At 45.0% G+C, this 15,616-nt stretch overlaps 1 protein-coding gene across 5 annotated transcripts in view; it reads right to left on the minus strand.

The window, feature by feature from the left end:
- The window catches only part of CORIN (corin, serine peptidase), a 117,528-nt gene extending 110,448 nt beyond the window's left edge, over positions 1-7,080 (minus strand). The window contains exon 1 of one of the 5 annotated variants that reach the window (XM_079989659.1): positions 6,881-7,080. Coding sequence is in view for 2 of the 5 variants with exons in the window: in XM_079989657.1 (XP_079845783.1) it covers positions 6,332-6,397 (66 nt within the window). In the remaining 3 variants the exon portion in view is untranslated. Of the gene's footprint in view, positions 1-3,701; positions 3,747-5,249; positions 5,469-6,097; positions 6,226-6,331; positions 6,547-6,880 lie in introns of those variants that run through there. The other 4 variants (XM_079989657.1, XM_079989661.1, XM_079989662.1 and 1 more) reach the window with 4 other exon arrangements.
- Positions 7,081-15,616: the final 8,536 nt, after the last annotated feature.

A 15,616-nucleotide genomic window follows, 5' to 3' on the forward strand; every position in this document is an offset into this window, starting at 1 on the left:
ATCCAGAGCTAGAGTTTCCCAAACAGATGGCTGCCCAGCTTCAGCTTAAAGAACCTCCTGGGTAGGAGAATTCATCACTCCCCACGTTATCTGGTCTTGTTGCTGCTCATTAAGGTATTTCCCTAATGTCCAACCACAATCAACCTATCCATGTTACTCAAGTCCTTTAGATCTAGCCTTGCCCTCTGGGACAGACAAGAATAAGCATTTGTCCTCTTGCTACAGTGACAGCCCTTCCAAGTATTTGAAGAGGGCTTTTGTGCGCTCCCTCAGTCTTGCCTTCTTTTAGGCTAAACATCTACAGATCCTTAAGCCTTCCCTTAAAGGACTTACTTTGCTGACCATCTTCACTGCCCTCCTCTGAACCCATTCCAGTTTATCTACATCCTCCTTAAACTGTGATGCCCAGAACTCAGCACAGTACGCCAGCTTAGTTATGACTAGTGCAGAGTAACGTGGAACTACTATTTTTCCTGTGCGTTAAAGAAGACTAAATAGGCACGTCTTTTTTTGCAGCCACATCACACTGCTGGCTTGTGGTCAGCTCACTTATGGTAGCTAGATATTTCCTCACCTATTCCTTATCAGTCATGTACCTATTAGTCACACTGGTTACATGCAGTTGTACACTGTTTTCTCCCTTGGAAGAAAACAGGAGCTAAATTAGAGTCCATCTTCTCTTTTTGTGACCCGCTAACACCCTTACTGAGACGCGGGTGGTGCTGCGGGTTAAACCACAGACCCTAGGACTTGCCGACTAGAAGGTCGGCGGTTCAAATCCCCGCGACGGAGTGAGCTCTCGTTGCTCGGTCCCTGCTCCTGCCAACCTAGCAGTTTGAAAGCACGTCAAAGTGCAAGTAGATAAATAGGTACCGCTCCGGCGGGAAGGTAAACGGCGTTTCCGTGCGCTGCTCTGGTTCACCAGAAGCGGCATAGTCATGCTTGCCACATGACCTGGAAGCTGTACGGCGGCTCCCTCGACCAATAAAGTGAGATGAGTGCCGCAACCCCAGAGTCGGGCATGACTGGACCTAATGGTCAGGGGTCCCTTTACATTTACTAACACCCTTACTGCATGACGGCCTATGGTTCCCATCCACTTCCTTCCTGTTGTAGCACTTGTAACCCACATAAGGTCCATAGTATTCAGCTACAAATTGGCTGAATAAATACAGAGTGGTGGAATGTGTCTGTGCGCGCGTATGCTCGTGCACTTGTGTGTGTCATTTTTTTTTTAATGAGCTATTTTTAATTGGGAATTGACTGACTTTATATTACAGAATATTATTATTGGCTATGAGTGACTGTTAACAGGTCCAGCTAGTTCACTAGCTATGGCCCTTTTTGGATGGAGATGCCTTGGCCACAGTACTCTATCCTCTGGTAACTTCCAGACTGCATTATTGCAATGTGCTCTGTGTGGGGCTGCACTGGACAACCACTCAGAAACTTCAGCCGGTTCGAACTGCAGCAGCCAGATCACCAGCAGATCCCAGAGCAGGTGATTATTAATATTATTTTGGCTTTAATACTCTGGAATAATTCCACAACATTCAGTGCAACTACCCCAGCTCAAGGATAGCCCTCCATATGCTGTTTACCGACACCTTCTAAGTGACAAAAGACTTCCCTACTGCCAAGTGAATAAACATGCCACAGTTGCAAACTGCTATGGGAGCATAAGAGAGAATAACAGGCTGTTTTTCACTGCTTGAATTGCCAGGCCAAGGGAGGAGGAATGTGTTTCCTCTTTGGGAGAAAAAGAGTGTGGGCAGCTCCAATGAGGAATGGCTACTTATTTCCCATAAAACTATACTGGCCTCTGGGGTAGATTGCAGAAGCATTCTGATCCAGAAAGAAAAATACTGATTATTTAAAACTGGGAATAGATTGAGGTGAAGTTTAAAGACATAAACTGTAGGGCTAAACATCAAGGTCTTGCACAAATAACTCTTGAATTTACTTTTTATCAACTGTAGTTCAGACTTCCCTCAATAGATGGACTGGAAAAAAACACCAGACCTGGCAAAATTCCAGAACATGGCTTTATCAAACTGGAGTGATCGCATACGTTTCAGTTCTGGAAAATTCAAATTGTTTCAGTCATTCATAAGATACTCCTGCAAGAAAGAGTGCTATCAATTGGAATGGTTCCATTACAGGAGAAATGATACTTTAAAAATAAACAAGATAGGAAAGCTTCATTCAGTCACAGAAAAGATTCCACGTAGAGAATGAAGCAAAGGTACCAATGACTTCTTTGTTCCAAAGTTATTTTGGTGCATGAAGCTTTAAGGCTCACACTGCCCAGTTCAAAGTGTTGGATTTAACCTACAAAGCTTTATACAGTTTAGGATCCCAATACCTCATGGACTACCTTTTCTTATATGAACCACCAAGAACTCTATGTCCCTCTCCCCAGAGAAGTTTAGAGAGCGGCAAAGAGAAAACAGTTTTTGGGTGGCAGCACCCTCATTTGTTGAATGCTGACCCCAAGGAGGTGCCCAATGAAGTACTTTAAAAAATCTGTAGGCATTTGAGTATTAATATTGTTGTGGTTTTTATGATCGTTTAAGCAAGATTTTGGGGAGATCAATCTTGTGCTGTACGTGGAGAGGATAAATTCATTTATTATTATTAGTGCCTAATTAACAGCGCAGGTGGCGCTGTGGGTAAAAGCCTCAGCGCCTAGGGCTTACCGATCGAAAGGTCGGCGGTTCGAATCCCTGCGGCGGGGTGCGCTCCCGTCGTTCGGTCCCAGCGCCTGCCAACCTAGCAGTTCGAAAGCACCCTCGGGTGCAAGTAGATAAATAGGGACCACTTACTAGCGGGAAGGTAAACGGCGTTTCCGTGTGCGGCTCTGGCTCTGGCTCTGGCCAGAGCAGCGATGTCACGCTGGCCACGTGACCCGGAAGTGTCTCCGGACAGCGCTGGCCCCTGGCCTCTTAAGTGAGATGGGCGCACAACCCCAGAGTCTGTCAAGACTGGCCCGTACGGGCAGGGGTACCTTTACCTTTACCTAACTTGTTATTGCTAATTTTAAATGCTACATTGCTATCATTTACATTTGTATAGTTAGTATTCTTGTACACCACTTTGAAACTTTTGTAGAAAGAAGCAAGTAAAATAATATATTGGCAGCTCCTCCATATTGGGAAGTCATATAGATATGGGATGCAAATAAGAAGGTATCCCTTTATCTCCTCTTACCCATAATTATTAACATATCTTCATGGGAAAAATCAGTTATACAAGTACTGCTGCTGCTACCATAAACATTATAGCATCTGGATCTGTTATGTGTGCTATGCAGTAGACCCCAGATGGACCAAAAGTATTGTTGCACACCACCCCAATCTCAGAGCAGTGAGAAATTCCGGGGTTCCAGGCACTCACCAAGGGTTGCTGTTTCCTTTTGTGAATGAGGCACAGCAGTGACTGTGGTCCCTGTATTTTACAGTTCATTTACACATACAGTGGTACCTCAGGTTACATACGCTTCAGGTTACAGACTCCGCTAACCCTGAAATAGTACCTCGGATTAAGAACTTTGCTTCAGGATGAGAACAGAAATTGTGCTCTGGCGGCACGGCGGCAGTGGGAGGCCCCATTAGCTAAAGTGGTGCTTCAGGTTAAGAACAGTTTCAGGTTAAGAACGGACCTCCGGAACGAATTACCCGAAGTACCACTGTATATACAACCTGAGCCAATGATGGAGGGGCTGACAACATTAACACCCAAAAGGGTCTTGTTCCTCCCACAGCTGCAACCTTGGATTCAAGCAGAAATCAGCTGAGATTCTCTCTGCCTTTCTAGCCTGCAGCTTTTTCCTCCAGGTCACATCACAGCAAACTCTGCCCTCCAACTCAGGCTTTGTCCTCCTAACTAAAAGCTGAAGAAGGGCCCCCACCCAGTTGCCATCTGGCACAGAGCCCCCTTTCCTCTGTTGTCTCAATGGCCAGATCACCCAGGCGATTACCTCATCAAGAAGCTATCCTGGCTTGATTAGCGTTTAACACTCGCTAGGATTATAGGAGTCTGGCACCCACAAACCCATAACGCTGTTTAGATTTGATGAAGATTCATTTGTCACTGAAGTTGGTTGGACCAGATTGTTTGAAGAGTTGTGGATCCAAGCGTTATTTGGGTATCCGAATAAACCACTTGTTTGTATGAGGACCTAAAACTTCAGTCAAATGCAGGAAAGCAGCAGTAGGTTTGTCGCCTGAGCATACTTTCTGTGCAAGCTTATACTTGTCTTCTCAAAAGAAAATGCCATTACGCTCAGTGGAACTTACTGCCATGTAACTGAATAGGATTTCTCCCTTACTTAAGTGCCAACCTCACCAAACTCTGTGGAACTGAAGAAGATTGTACCATATTTCTTTAAGGTCCTTTGTGGTTCAGGAGTGTTTTTAAGCATTGCTGTTAGACTAGTGTACTGTGATTGGAAGCAGTTAAATGTCAAAACCAGGTGGTGCTTTGCAGGTCCTTTCCAACCTATGAGGTTTAAGGTATTGATCGGGAACTATCTCTTGCCAACTTAATTGGACATAAGCGGCTGGGTGAAAACAAGCGCTAACAAACTCACCCATTTTCCGCTTTAGTTTGCTTTGCTACGTGTAACTGTTCACCTCTTAGGAAATTAGGAATTACCCTTGTTGCTGACTCTCTATTGGAAAGAGAGAAGAAAAAGCGGACTGACATAAGACTTATATATATCACTTTGTATTCTGAAGGCGCTACGGAAATAGGGAACACGATAACCCCTTTGCTTTGTTAAACTCTGGATCCACGCTCACTGCGGGTGAAGATTTCTAAGAGAAAAGGCCGATTTTGGAAAGACAACGCTACAAAAGAAAAGCCAAGTATCTCAGCGGATCAGTCCTCCCAAAGAATTAAGTGAATTGGAGAGGAAGAACGAGCAAAAACTAACTCAGGTGACAGATCGGTTTTGTTCTGATCTCTTTGTCCCACTGAAGAAAGGAAAAGTGCAGACACCACGGCTCCTGTCCACAACCAGCACACTATTAAACTAAATTCTCCTTAAAACCCGTCCCCCTTTCCTAAGGCAGTCCCAGCAGCTCCCGCGCAGCCCGGGGCGCAACGCGCAAACCTGTTGCAGGCGCTACTTTGTCCAGAGACTTCACCGTGACACAGTAAAAAATCAGTTTGTTTCGTATTTCTCCCCACGCTTTTCCCAGACCAGGCTATCCATGTTTGCAACTGCTGTAGCTGGACAGACGTACCTAGGGACCGCAGCTTTCCAACAGCGACCTGCCCAACTGCTTTGGCTAATAACTGGACCTCCTGGTGGCTTGCTGGTTTCAGCACCACCAAAAGACGCGTGGCCACTTGCCTCCCCACGAGAAGCGAAAGGACGGAGGGGGAATCGGGAACCAGTCGCGGCTTCTAGCCGGCTACACCACCGCCCCGTGTCATTTCTGGATACTTAAACGCGCCCCAAAGGCCTCCTACCCGTGTGCTTGAGTGTGTGTGTGTGTTTAGATGGACTGGCAGACGCACCAACTAGGGATAAGTACAGGACGACGCAGCGAAACCACTTCCCGTTAGGCTACTGATTAATTAATATTTGTTTAGTTTGCAAGCGTTTGGCGTTTATTCCCAGAGTCAAGATAAATAATGTCTCCAGCAACTGGCACGGTAACCTCTCGCTTCAAATTAGAGATTGGCTAGGGGAAAGCGCGTTTCTAGGCAAATAACTCCCATGGAAAATCGCTTTCTTCTTCCTCCTCTCACGGGCCCATTCCAAACATTACCGGGCAGCAAACTCCGGCTTCGTGCGAGCGTCCACTTTCCAGGAAGCTGCGTCCAATCTTAGCGAGCTTTAGTACTACATGCAGTCAGCGTTGCATTCACACTTCAATTTTTAAGCGCGCGCTTCAATTGCACCGTGTGAAAGCGCAAAAGGCCATCTTTCTTTAATCTGGAACAAGTCCCGCTTCTGTAATCTACAATCCCCACACCCGATTAAAAACCCCACTCTGGGCATAATTGAGAGAGAGTGGAGGAAATCCACCGTTACGTGTTGACCCCACTTGGGGTCAGCGCGGCTTCAAAGGTGCGAGAAACTTACCCGCGAGGTTTAAAAAGAGAAAGACACAAATAAGCAGTAGTAGTAAAAGGGCATCGCTTCAGGCTCGGCTCTACCGGGAGAGCCTTTCCATCCGCTGCCGCGTACGCGCACCAGCAGAGCGCGCGAGGCTGCGATCCTAGCATTTTTCTAGGAGGGTTTTCCTTCCCCGGCTGCCTGCCTCCATCTACAGCCTTGGGCTCGGGCTGCGCCAAGTGGCCAAAGCGTTCGTCTTACCCGCTGATTGGCAAGGACTTGCCGGTAGCGCTCTTCTTCCGGAGGGAGCGGCTGCAGCGCCAACATGCTCCTTCGCCACCTTCGCTGGCTACGGGTCTCTCGGGGCGCCTTGGCTGCAAAGCGCACCGTCACGGCTGCGGAGTGCCCCCACGGTAGGTAGGCAGGCAGGCAGGCAGGCTCCTTCCGAGTGGGGGTGGCTCGGCATTTTGTCCGTTCAGCAATCCACACCCAACTCCTCCCCACGATGATCGAAATCAACTCCGGGAGAAAGCCACCCATCGCCCCCCCCCCCGCCCGCCCAGCCCTTCTCTTTCGGTAAGGCAGCCAGCTTCGGAGGAAGAGGAGAGCCCGGGGAACCTGTGCCAAAGGCGCAAAGGATGAGAAAGGGCGCGCGGAGATAGAGAGCTTGAAGCCACCCCGTCTTCAGGGCGCGCACCCACCCGCACCCCAAAAGAGACCCCGCGAAAGGAGAGCAAGAGGCTGTCACAGATCGGCCTTAAAAGCGACGTGGCTCTCGCTGCCTCTGTCCCTCGCACCTTTGCCGCGAACCTGCTGCGCGCCTTGGGCGTCTTCACTCGCCAAGTTGAACCTCGAAGCACCGGCGCCAGGAAAGCAAGAGTTTCGCCCCGGCTAGCCTGTCGAGAGCTGTCTGTTCCTTCGTCCACCGGCGACCCTGCGGAAAGAGACGACTCTTTCCTCAATACCCTCCTGCCCAGCAGCACCCCCTTCTCCTTATGAAACAGTATTAAGTTGTACTTAGTACGAGTTGGACGTGGCGAGGCTTATATAAATCTCTTTCAACAAAAGTTTTCTTTCTTTCTAAAAGCCAGCTCCCTTGGTGGAATGCCGCTGCCTCCGATTTTAGCTGCAGCAGAGAAAATACTCTGAACGCAGGTAGTGGATAGATCTCACGGACCATAAGGTCTTGAACTTTGTAGTTCAAGTGAGGCCTGCTCATGGGACTGTTCATGGTTTTCGATTGTCACTTTTAAACTTCTCAGTAGGTTCCTAACAATCGCATAAAATCCACACCTTTTCTTGCTTACTGACACTTTTGTAAGAGCCGGGAGCACAACATTTCGGACCACACAGCTTTCTTCCCCACAGTAAATTCTTTGCTATAGGGGTTGCTATATGCAATAGTTCTGGGATGCTTAGAGGTGAGTGCCTGCACATATTGCGCACTCAGTTCAAATGGGATTAAAACAGTGACTGACAACTTCTTTGACAGACGTACCACAAATTAAATCCAAAGTTTAGCATGAGTATGCATTTGGTTTAAGGTATTTGTATGCCACTCTTCATAATATTTAGGCCACAGTCATTGGCACACTTCTAAACAAAACAATAGGCCACTTAAAAGTAACAAATAAATAATAAACAGTACAAACTGAAACGGTGACTGAAGCATAAATAAATTCCAGTGTCTTAAAATATAATGCAGTGGGCACTAAGTGAGTCTCATTCAGGATAAAGTTATGAAACCACAGTGCCACAGATGAGCAAGACTTGTTCGTTGCTGCCTTCTTAGCCTATGACAATGGTGGTGGCACTGCGTCCCAGTGGAAGATCTTAGTGCTTGGGTTATTTGTGCATATGTGAAAGACCATATGTAGCTCCCTATGCTTTGGAATGTTTTGCCTTTTGTATACTGAATTAGGCAGCAAGTACAAATGAAATCCGCGACGGTGTGAGCTCCCGTTGCTCAGTCCCTGCTCCTGCCAACCTAGCAGTTCGAAAGCACGTCAAAGTGCAAGTAGATAAATAGGTACCGCTCCAGCGGGAAGGTAAATGGCATTTCCATGCGCTGCTCTGGTTCGCCAGAAGCGGCTTAGTCATGCTGGCCACATGACCCGGAAGCTGTATGCCGGCTCCCTCAGCCAATAAAGCGAGATGAGCGCCGCAACCCCAGAGTCGGTCACGACTGGACCTAATGGTCAGGGGTCCCTTTACCTTTTACCAATGAAAGGATAGGCAGGCAGAAGTATAGGTCCAAATCTCTCATGAATAGCACCCTCCTGCAAATGAGATGAATTCTCAGAAACATCACTATGAACTAGCTACACAGCGTGACAATAATACAGAAGGTATACAGGCCAAAGGCACATACGACAACTGCTTCAACCTTGCATTATGATGGTTGTATGAAAGAAAAAACTGAGGAGTGACCGCACCTGCCTCCCAGAACTCTTTGCTCTCCTGCCTCGGTCACATGACAAGATAATACCAACCCATTCATGGCATCAGGAAACGACTCTAATAAACATTTCAAATGCTTTTAAAGTTACATTGCAGTACAGGCAGCAACCATTTTAGGCATGTCTAATAATAATAATAATAATAATAATAATAATAATAATAATAATAAAATTTATTTATATCCCACCCTCCCCAGCCAAAGCCGGGCTCAGGGCGGCTAACAACAATAAAATAATACAACATTCTAAAATCATTTCATTATAACATTAATTCAAATCAAATTGATGGCAACCATTGGGCTAGAGTTCTGTGAGGATTGCCAGAGGAGGGGGTCAGGCTGTGCCTTGGCCAAAGGCCTGGTGGAACAGCTGTCTTGCAGGCCCTGCGGAAAGATGTCAAGTCCCGCAGGACCCTAGTCTCTTGTGACAGAGCGTTCCAGCAGATCGGAGTCACAGCCGAAAAAGCCCTGGCCCTAGTTGAGGTCAGCCTAACCTCTCTGTGGCCTGGGAATTTCAAGATGTTTTTGTTTGAAGACCGTAAGTTCCTCTGTGGGACATACCAGGAGAGGCGGTCCCGTAGGTACGAGGGTCCTAGGCTGTATAGGGCTTTAAAGGTTAAAACCAGCACCTTAAACCTTAATTATGTGCACAACTGTGCACGTGTGTATCACACCGAACCTGGAAGTGACCCGGAAACGTCACAAAAACATCACAAAAAGAGGCGGAATGGAGTGTTTGCAGGCTTTCTCAATGGAGTTTCAAATTTACGTGATTTCACTTAAACACGCAATGCCTTTGAACGTAACCCCTGTGTAAATTGTGGTTTGCCTGTATTGCAATGTAATCTTGAATATATCGAAGAGTGAAAATTTGAACATTGTAACCATAGGAGCCAACTCTCCTAATAGGGGCCAAGGGGTATTTGCCCCCCACCCGCCAATAAAACATTTGAGGGGGCGGGGGCCCCCAAAGTTGAAGGGCACTGCCATTCAAATTGTGTCTGTGCACTGTGTCATGTGATCCAATTATGCAGGGCAGGGTTTACTTGCCCCCGTTTTATTTAAGTTGGTATCCCTGATTGCAACTGTGCTATCATATTAAAATCTGAAGTGGCATGCCTGTTTCTTCACACCTCCTAGAGAACATACACTCATGAATGGGGTATCTTACTGTAGTGACCCAGCTTCTACCCCAAATTTTAAAAGGTACAGTGGTAGGCTTCAATATGACATGGAGAATAAGGATCTGTCCCCTTTTACAATATAGTTCCACAGGGAAAATCAGCCACATTAATCTTGAACGATTCTTTGTGTCCTTTGGAGACTCCTTAAGAGAAGGATAAATATTGACTTTGAAAATGCTCATGGGGAAAAAATGTCATTTATTAACATAGTTTCTGACTTTATTCTCTGCATCATTTTTCTTCCCTGTCAGAACTGTTGACAAAAATGTCAAGAACTGCAATTGTACAGGATAACACTTAACAGGAGGAAGCGCTTTAGTAATCTGAGATGACTTCTGGATTATCCATCTTGTTCACTTTGCTCTTCTATAAACCCCATATGGAGCAGTGTTGACCATTTTATAATCCTAACCAGCATGTAATCCTTAGATAATTTGGCATACAGTAAATTACATGGCTGTAGAAAGCAAGGGCTTGAGAGTTCACAACCACCATATTGGTTCTCAGGGTTGGGAAACAGCTAGTCTGCAGGGCACATGCAGCCTGTAAAGGATCCAAACATGGCCTTCAAACCATGAAAAAAAAAAAAGATTTGGTTTCTAAAACAACTGTTTTTAGATTATGAGTATGCTCTTTGGAATTACAGTTGTACCTTGGGTTAAGTACTTAATTCGTTCCAGAGGTCCGTTCTTAACCTGAAACTGTTCTTAACCTGAAGCACCACTTTAGCTAATGGGGCCTTGCGCCGCCGGAGCACGATTTCTGTTCTCATCCTGAAGCAAAGTTCTTAACGTGAGGTACTATTTCTGGGTTAGCGGAGTCTGTAACCTGAAGCGTATGTAACCCGAGGTACCACTGTAGTCGCTGTCTACATGCTCTGCTTACCTACAATGAATGAGTCATAGGAGAAGGAGACAACAGAAAGTACAGGAAGAATGTTGTGGTTACAGTAGATACTATAGTAGTGTTACTGACTCAGTACTCATACTGCACTTCACTTCTGGCATTACAGTGATAACTTCTTTGCATGTACCCAAAGCCAGGACATTCCCATGCTCCCAAGTAAATAATGCCTCCTACGGTTGTAGTGGGATAATACACTGTTCTGACCTTTGAGCTCTACTGCAACACCAGCTGTAAAACACAGGATGACTTATTAATATACCATTTTATTTATTTTTCAGAAGCACCCACATTTAAAAGATACTCAATTTCCAGGGCTCATCGAATTGGAACCGAACCAACACAGCTACTTTACAGGTAGGATGCAATTGTATTTCTGGCTCCAGATAACCAATAACAAACAATGTGTATTAATAAATTATGTTGTAATCACTTTTTTTTTTTGGTAGGAACATTAACCAATATAACTTTAAAGCATACTGGGGAAGGGAGTAGCATTTTCTAGTACTGATGTCACCAATTAAAACCACAAAGTGCTTGGAATTTGTGTAGCCATGTGACATTGCCAAGCTCAACTCTCCATAAATGGGAAGTTAAAAAAAAAACCCACCCAGTCATCACTTTACTATGTTGGCATTAGCAGGCCATTCAAGGTGTTGTTTTTCACCTTTACATCTCAAGCCCCCTATATTTAAACATGTCCCCCATAGGAACTAACCCATTCTATTAAGAACAGCTGGAAAAGTCTTCCCCAGGTTGACTTATGATGCACTCCACCCTTGTGGGTGCCAACTATCTGGAATTCCCTTCACAGAGATATTACTCTCTAAAAGAGGCTAAAACCTTCAACGTTTCCTGCATACAAATACAAATACTGTACATTTAAAGTCCACCACTACTTCTTCAGGAAGAAAAAAAAGCAAAATTAAAGAATGTGTTTTAGGTCTTTCTCTTTTTTAAACAAGCGGCATGGAATTCTAACAGAATCATTATAATTTCAACTTAATTCTGCCAATGGAAAGTATTTCTATTTAATTGTACCTCTGGATTCTCCAGCCCCATTCTAGAGTAAGTTAGTCACATTTATTTAAAATATTTTTAGCCCACTCTTCATCAACAAGCGGCCTTAGGATGGGGCACAACGGCACAATATAAAACCACTACAAAACAATATGCCATAATTCAGTATTCTAGGATTCTATCAAAAGGCAGATAATTCACAGTCAAAACAAATAACCAGGTCCATCAGCACTAATACCCCGTAGGCCTTCAATTAAGCATTCCTCCTCTACTTGGACTATGCTGCCTCTTTTGTACCTGGGGTTATTGGTGCCATCCTCACAATTTTCTAATTGTTCTGTACTCCAGCTTTCAACTGTCTGGCAAAACTACAATGCTTTGCCATTCCAAAATACAGTGGTACCTAGAGTTACAAACGCCTCAGGTTACAAACGCTACAGGTTACAAACTCCGCTAACCTGGAAGAGTTACCCCGAGTTGAGAACTTTGCCCCAGGATGAGAACGGAAATTGTGTGCCGGCGGCGCAGCGGCAGCAAGAGGCCCCATTAGCAAAAGCACGCTTCGAGTTAAGAACAGTTTCAGGTTAAGAACAGACCTCCGGAACAAATTAAGTTCGTAAGTAGAGGTACCACTGTACAACCGAGCCTATTATAATGCATGTTTGTAAATGAGGCAAGAACTGCCATGGCGATATATTATACCAAGATGTTGTTTTGACTATTTTTCTTAAAGCTGCCTCAAGCCTATTTTGAGGAGACAGCACAGAAATATGGTGGGGCCTGCCAAATATATGTTGCAATGTGTTGCTCCCTCTGACTGATCCTGTTCCTCCTCATCCTGGAAAAAAGAGATAAGTGGGGTGCCGCAGGGTTCTGTCCTGGGCCTGTTGTTGTTGTTCAACATCTTTATAAAACGATTTGGACGAAGGAATTGAAGGAGTGTTCATCAAATTTGCAGACATCATGGATGCTTTAGCGGAGATTCCTACATTGCAGAGGGTTAGACTAGATCACCCTTGGCGTCCCTTCCAACTCTACAATTCTGTTTCTAAAGTGTGGGGAGCCTTTAGCCTTCTGACATTGCTGACCTACAACTTCCAGCCACTGAGTTCCTCACTCCTGCCAGATACCCTGGAAGCTCACAGCTTCTTATGAGCCTCCTGTTGAGTTTTTCTGTTAGTCTGCAAAGTCATATACTTCTGCATATCTAGCATACTCCAACAATGTGCAAACTACTACTTTGTTTTTGGGTGGCCCTGTTCTGTTCCTAAACCAGAAGATACTTGACCACTGAATTCACAATTGGGAGAGAATGATACATCAGTAAACAACAGGTGAAGAAGGCAGTTGGCATAATCACATTTCGAATACTTACTATTGCAAGAGGTTCATTAGCTGAAGAGGAGACCTGAACTTCTGGCTGGGACAAGAGAGTCAAGTTAAAATGCTGAAGCATATATAACCAATATACAACATCTACATGAAACTGCTAAGTGGTGTCAGCTGGAGTTTTGGAGTATGTTATCAGCAATATGCTGACAACACACAGCTGTTCCTTCTCCTTTACATCTACAGGTGTGGCCATCAGTGGAAATGCTGAAACAATGTCTTTCCTCAATAGTGGACTTTATGAGAGCCAGTAAACTGAAGCTCAATCCAGACAAGACTGAGGCACTGTAAGTGGGTGGATCCGTAGGAAGTGCCCTGCTCTGAATGGGGTTATACTTCCTCTCTAGTAGCAAGTGTGCAGTTTGGGTGTACTGCTGGATCCATTACTGTCATCTGAGGCTCAAGTGGCTTCCGTGATGCAAAACCCCTGCATCCGCTTTAGCTGGTGGACGCGGGTGGCGCTGTGGTCTAAACCAGAGAGCCTAGGGCTTGCTGATCAGAAGGTCGGCGGTTTGAATCCCCATGACAGGGTGAGCTCCTGTTGCTCGGTCCCTGCTCCTGCCAACCTAGCAGTTCAAAAGCACGTCAAAGTGCAAGTAGATAAATAGGTACTGCTCCGGCAGGAAGGTAAACGGCGTTTCCGTGCGCTGCTCTGGTTCGCCAGAAGCAGCTTAGTCATGCTGGCAACATGACCCGGAAGCTGTATGCCGGCTCCCTCGGCCAAAAAAGCGAGATGAGTGCCGCAACCCCAGAGTCGTCCGTGACTGGACCTAACGGTTACCTAATCTGCACTCATCTGGACAGGGGCAGCCCAACCTCTGTTGTCATGTGTTGTACATTGGGCCAACTTTGATGATGGTTCAGAAACTGCAGGCGGTGCAGCATTTGACAGACTGAGGACAATGCAAGACGGTCTAAGCATAGAAAACCAATTCTGGCAAGACTGTATTGTCTACCAATTAGTTTTCGGGCTCAATTCAAAGGGCTGGTTTTGATTTATAAAGTGTTAGGCGGCTCAGGGCCTCGATACCTCAAGGACCACATATCCCCACATGAAACAATCTGGATCTTGCATTCTGTTTGCCCTCTCCAAACTTTATCCAGAGGTAGCAACACAGGAATAAAACTTTTTCAATGGTTGCTCCCTGCTTATGGAATGCTCTCCACAGGGAGGGATGCCTGGCACCATTCCTGGCTATTTTCAGGTGAGAGAGAAAAATGTTTCTTTTCAGCCAGGCCTTTCACCTTTAACTTGGAAAGTTTATAACTGCAGCCTCTTTCAATGGGTTCTTATATACGTGTGTGTGTGTGTGTTTAGCTTTTACTTTGTTAAAATTTCTGTATTATATTGCAAGTCATTCTTTACATTATGTAAACAAAAGTGACTAATAAGTCCAATAAAGAAATAAAGTGTGAATACAGGCAAAGTCATCTGGAAAATCTGCAAATGTGCATGTTTACTGAATGAAAAACTGAATAATCTATATAAGCCTAAATGATTCAACGTTTAGTTCTAAGTGTTTTTGAATAAAAAGTGATGTCACAAGTAATTATAGGGGTAGCCAAGTTGGATTTAGGACTAATGTGGAATATTTGGACTGAGCTCTCTTTCTAGTTTAGACTATTGGCCATGCTTACTGTGTTGTGAATTACTACCCCCCTCCCCCACTTTCTTGAAAACTCATCACAGGCCTATCTTTTATTCTTATTTAGGTATGCGAAACATACAACTGGCAGACACACAATACGATACCTGCAAGACTACTGATTTCCTCTTAGCTTCTGCTTATCCAGCTCTAACACAGGAGATTCCTAAATTTAGAAAAACGGAATTCTGAGATGTGTAAAATTATAAACACGTGAACACATTTATATTTACTTCTTTTCATATAATTTATTCTGCTAGCTTTGAGAAGCAAAAGAGCCACTTCTGTAAAAGGGAAACCCCATCTAAATCTATCCAGTCAGCTCACCACCACTGCCCCAAGATAGCATAGCTCATACAGTAGTAGAGCATGAGACTCTTAATCTCAGGGTTGTGGATTCCAGCCCCACATGGGGCAAAAGATTCCTGGACTGCTGCGGGCTGGACTAGGTGGCCCTCCCAACTCTACAATTCCTATGATTTCACCAGCACTGTTCACACACTTTCAACTCTGAACTTTATAGTCATATACTGTAGCTTAGAAACGTTATCAAAAAATGAAAGCTGAGATTTTCTAGATGCTATATTGAACTGAATGCCCAGTACAAAAATATGTTATTTCATGGTGCGGAAGACCTGGTGGCAGCCATAACATGGAAATCTGCCACTCCAGAATCTCAGGAAGTGGTCTTTCATATCCTGTGTAAACTGGGATCTTTCCAACTGGCGATGCCAGAGACCAAACCTGGTATGTTCTGTGTGCAAAGTATATAACTCTGCTAACTGAGCTATGCTCCCCTCTCATTCATATCAAGAAATGGCAAGTGATTCTGAAGGCCTTACCCCACACTCAAATTGTGCCTGCTTTTCTCATCTTCCACTCAGCTGAACATCCAAAACATTAAAGGAGCAACTCTCTTTCAAATGAAGGTACATTTACACATAAA

Source organism: Podarcis cretensis, assembly GCF_951804945.1.
Source record: "Podarcis cretensis genome assembly, chromosome: 9".
NCBI classification, from domain to species: domain Eukaryota; kingdom Metazoa; phylum Chordata; class Lepidosauria; order Squamata; family Lacertidae; genus Podarcis; species Podarcis cretensis.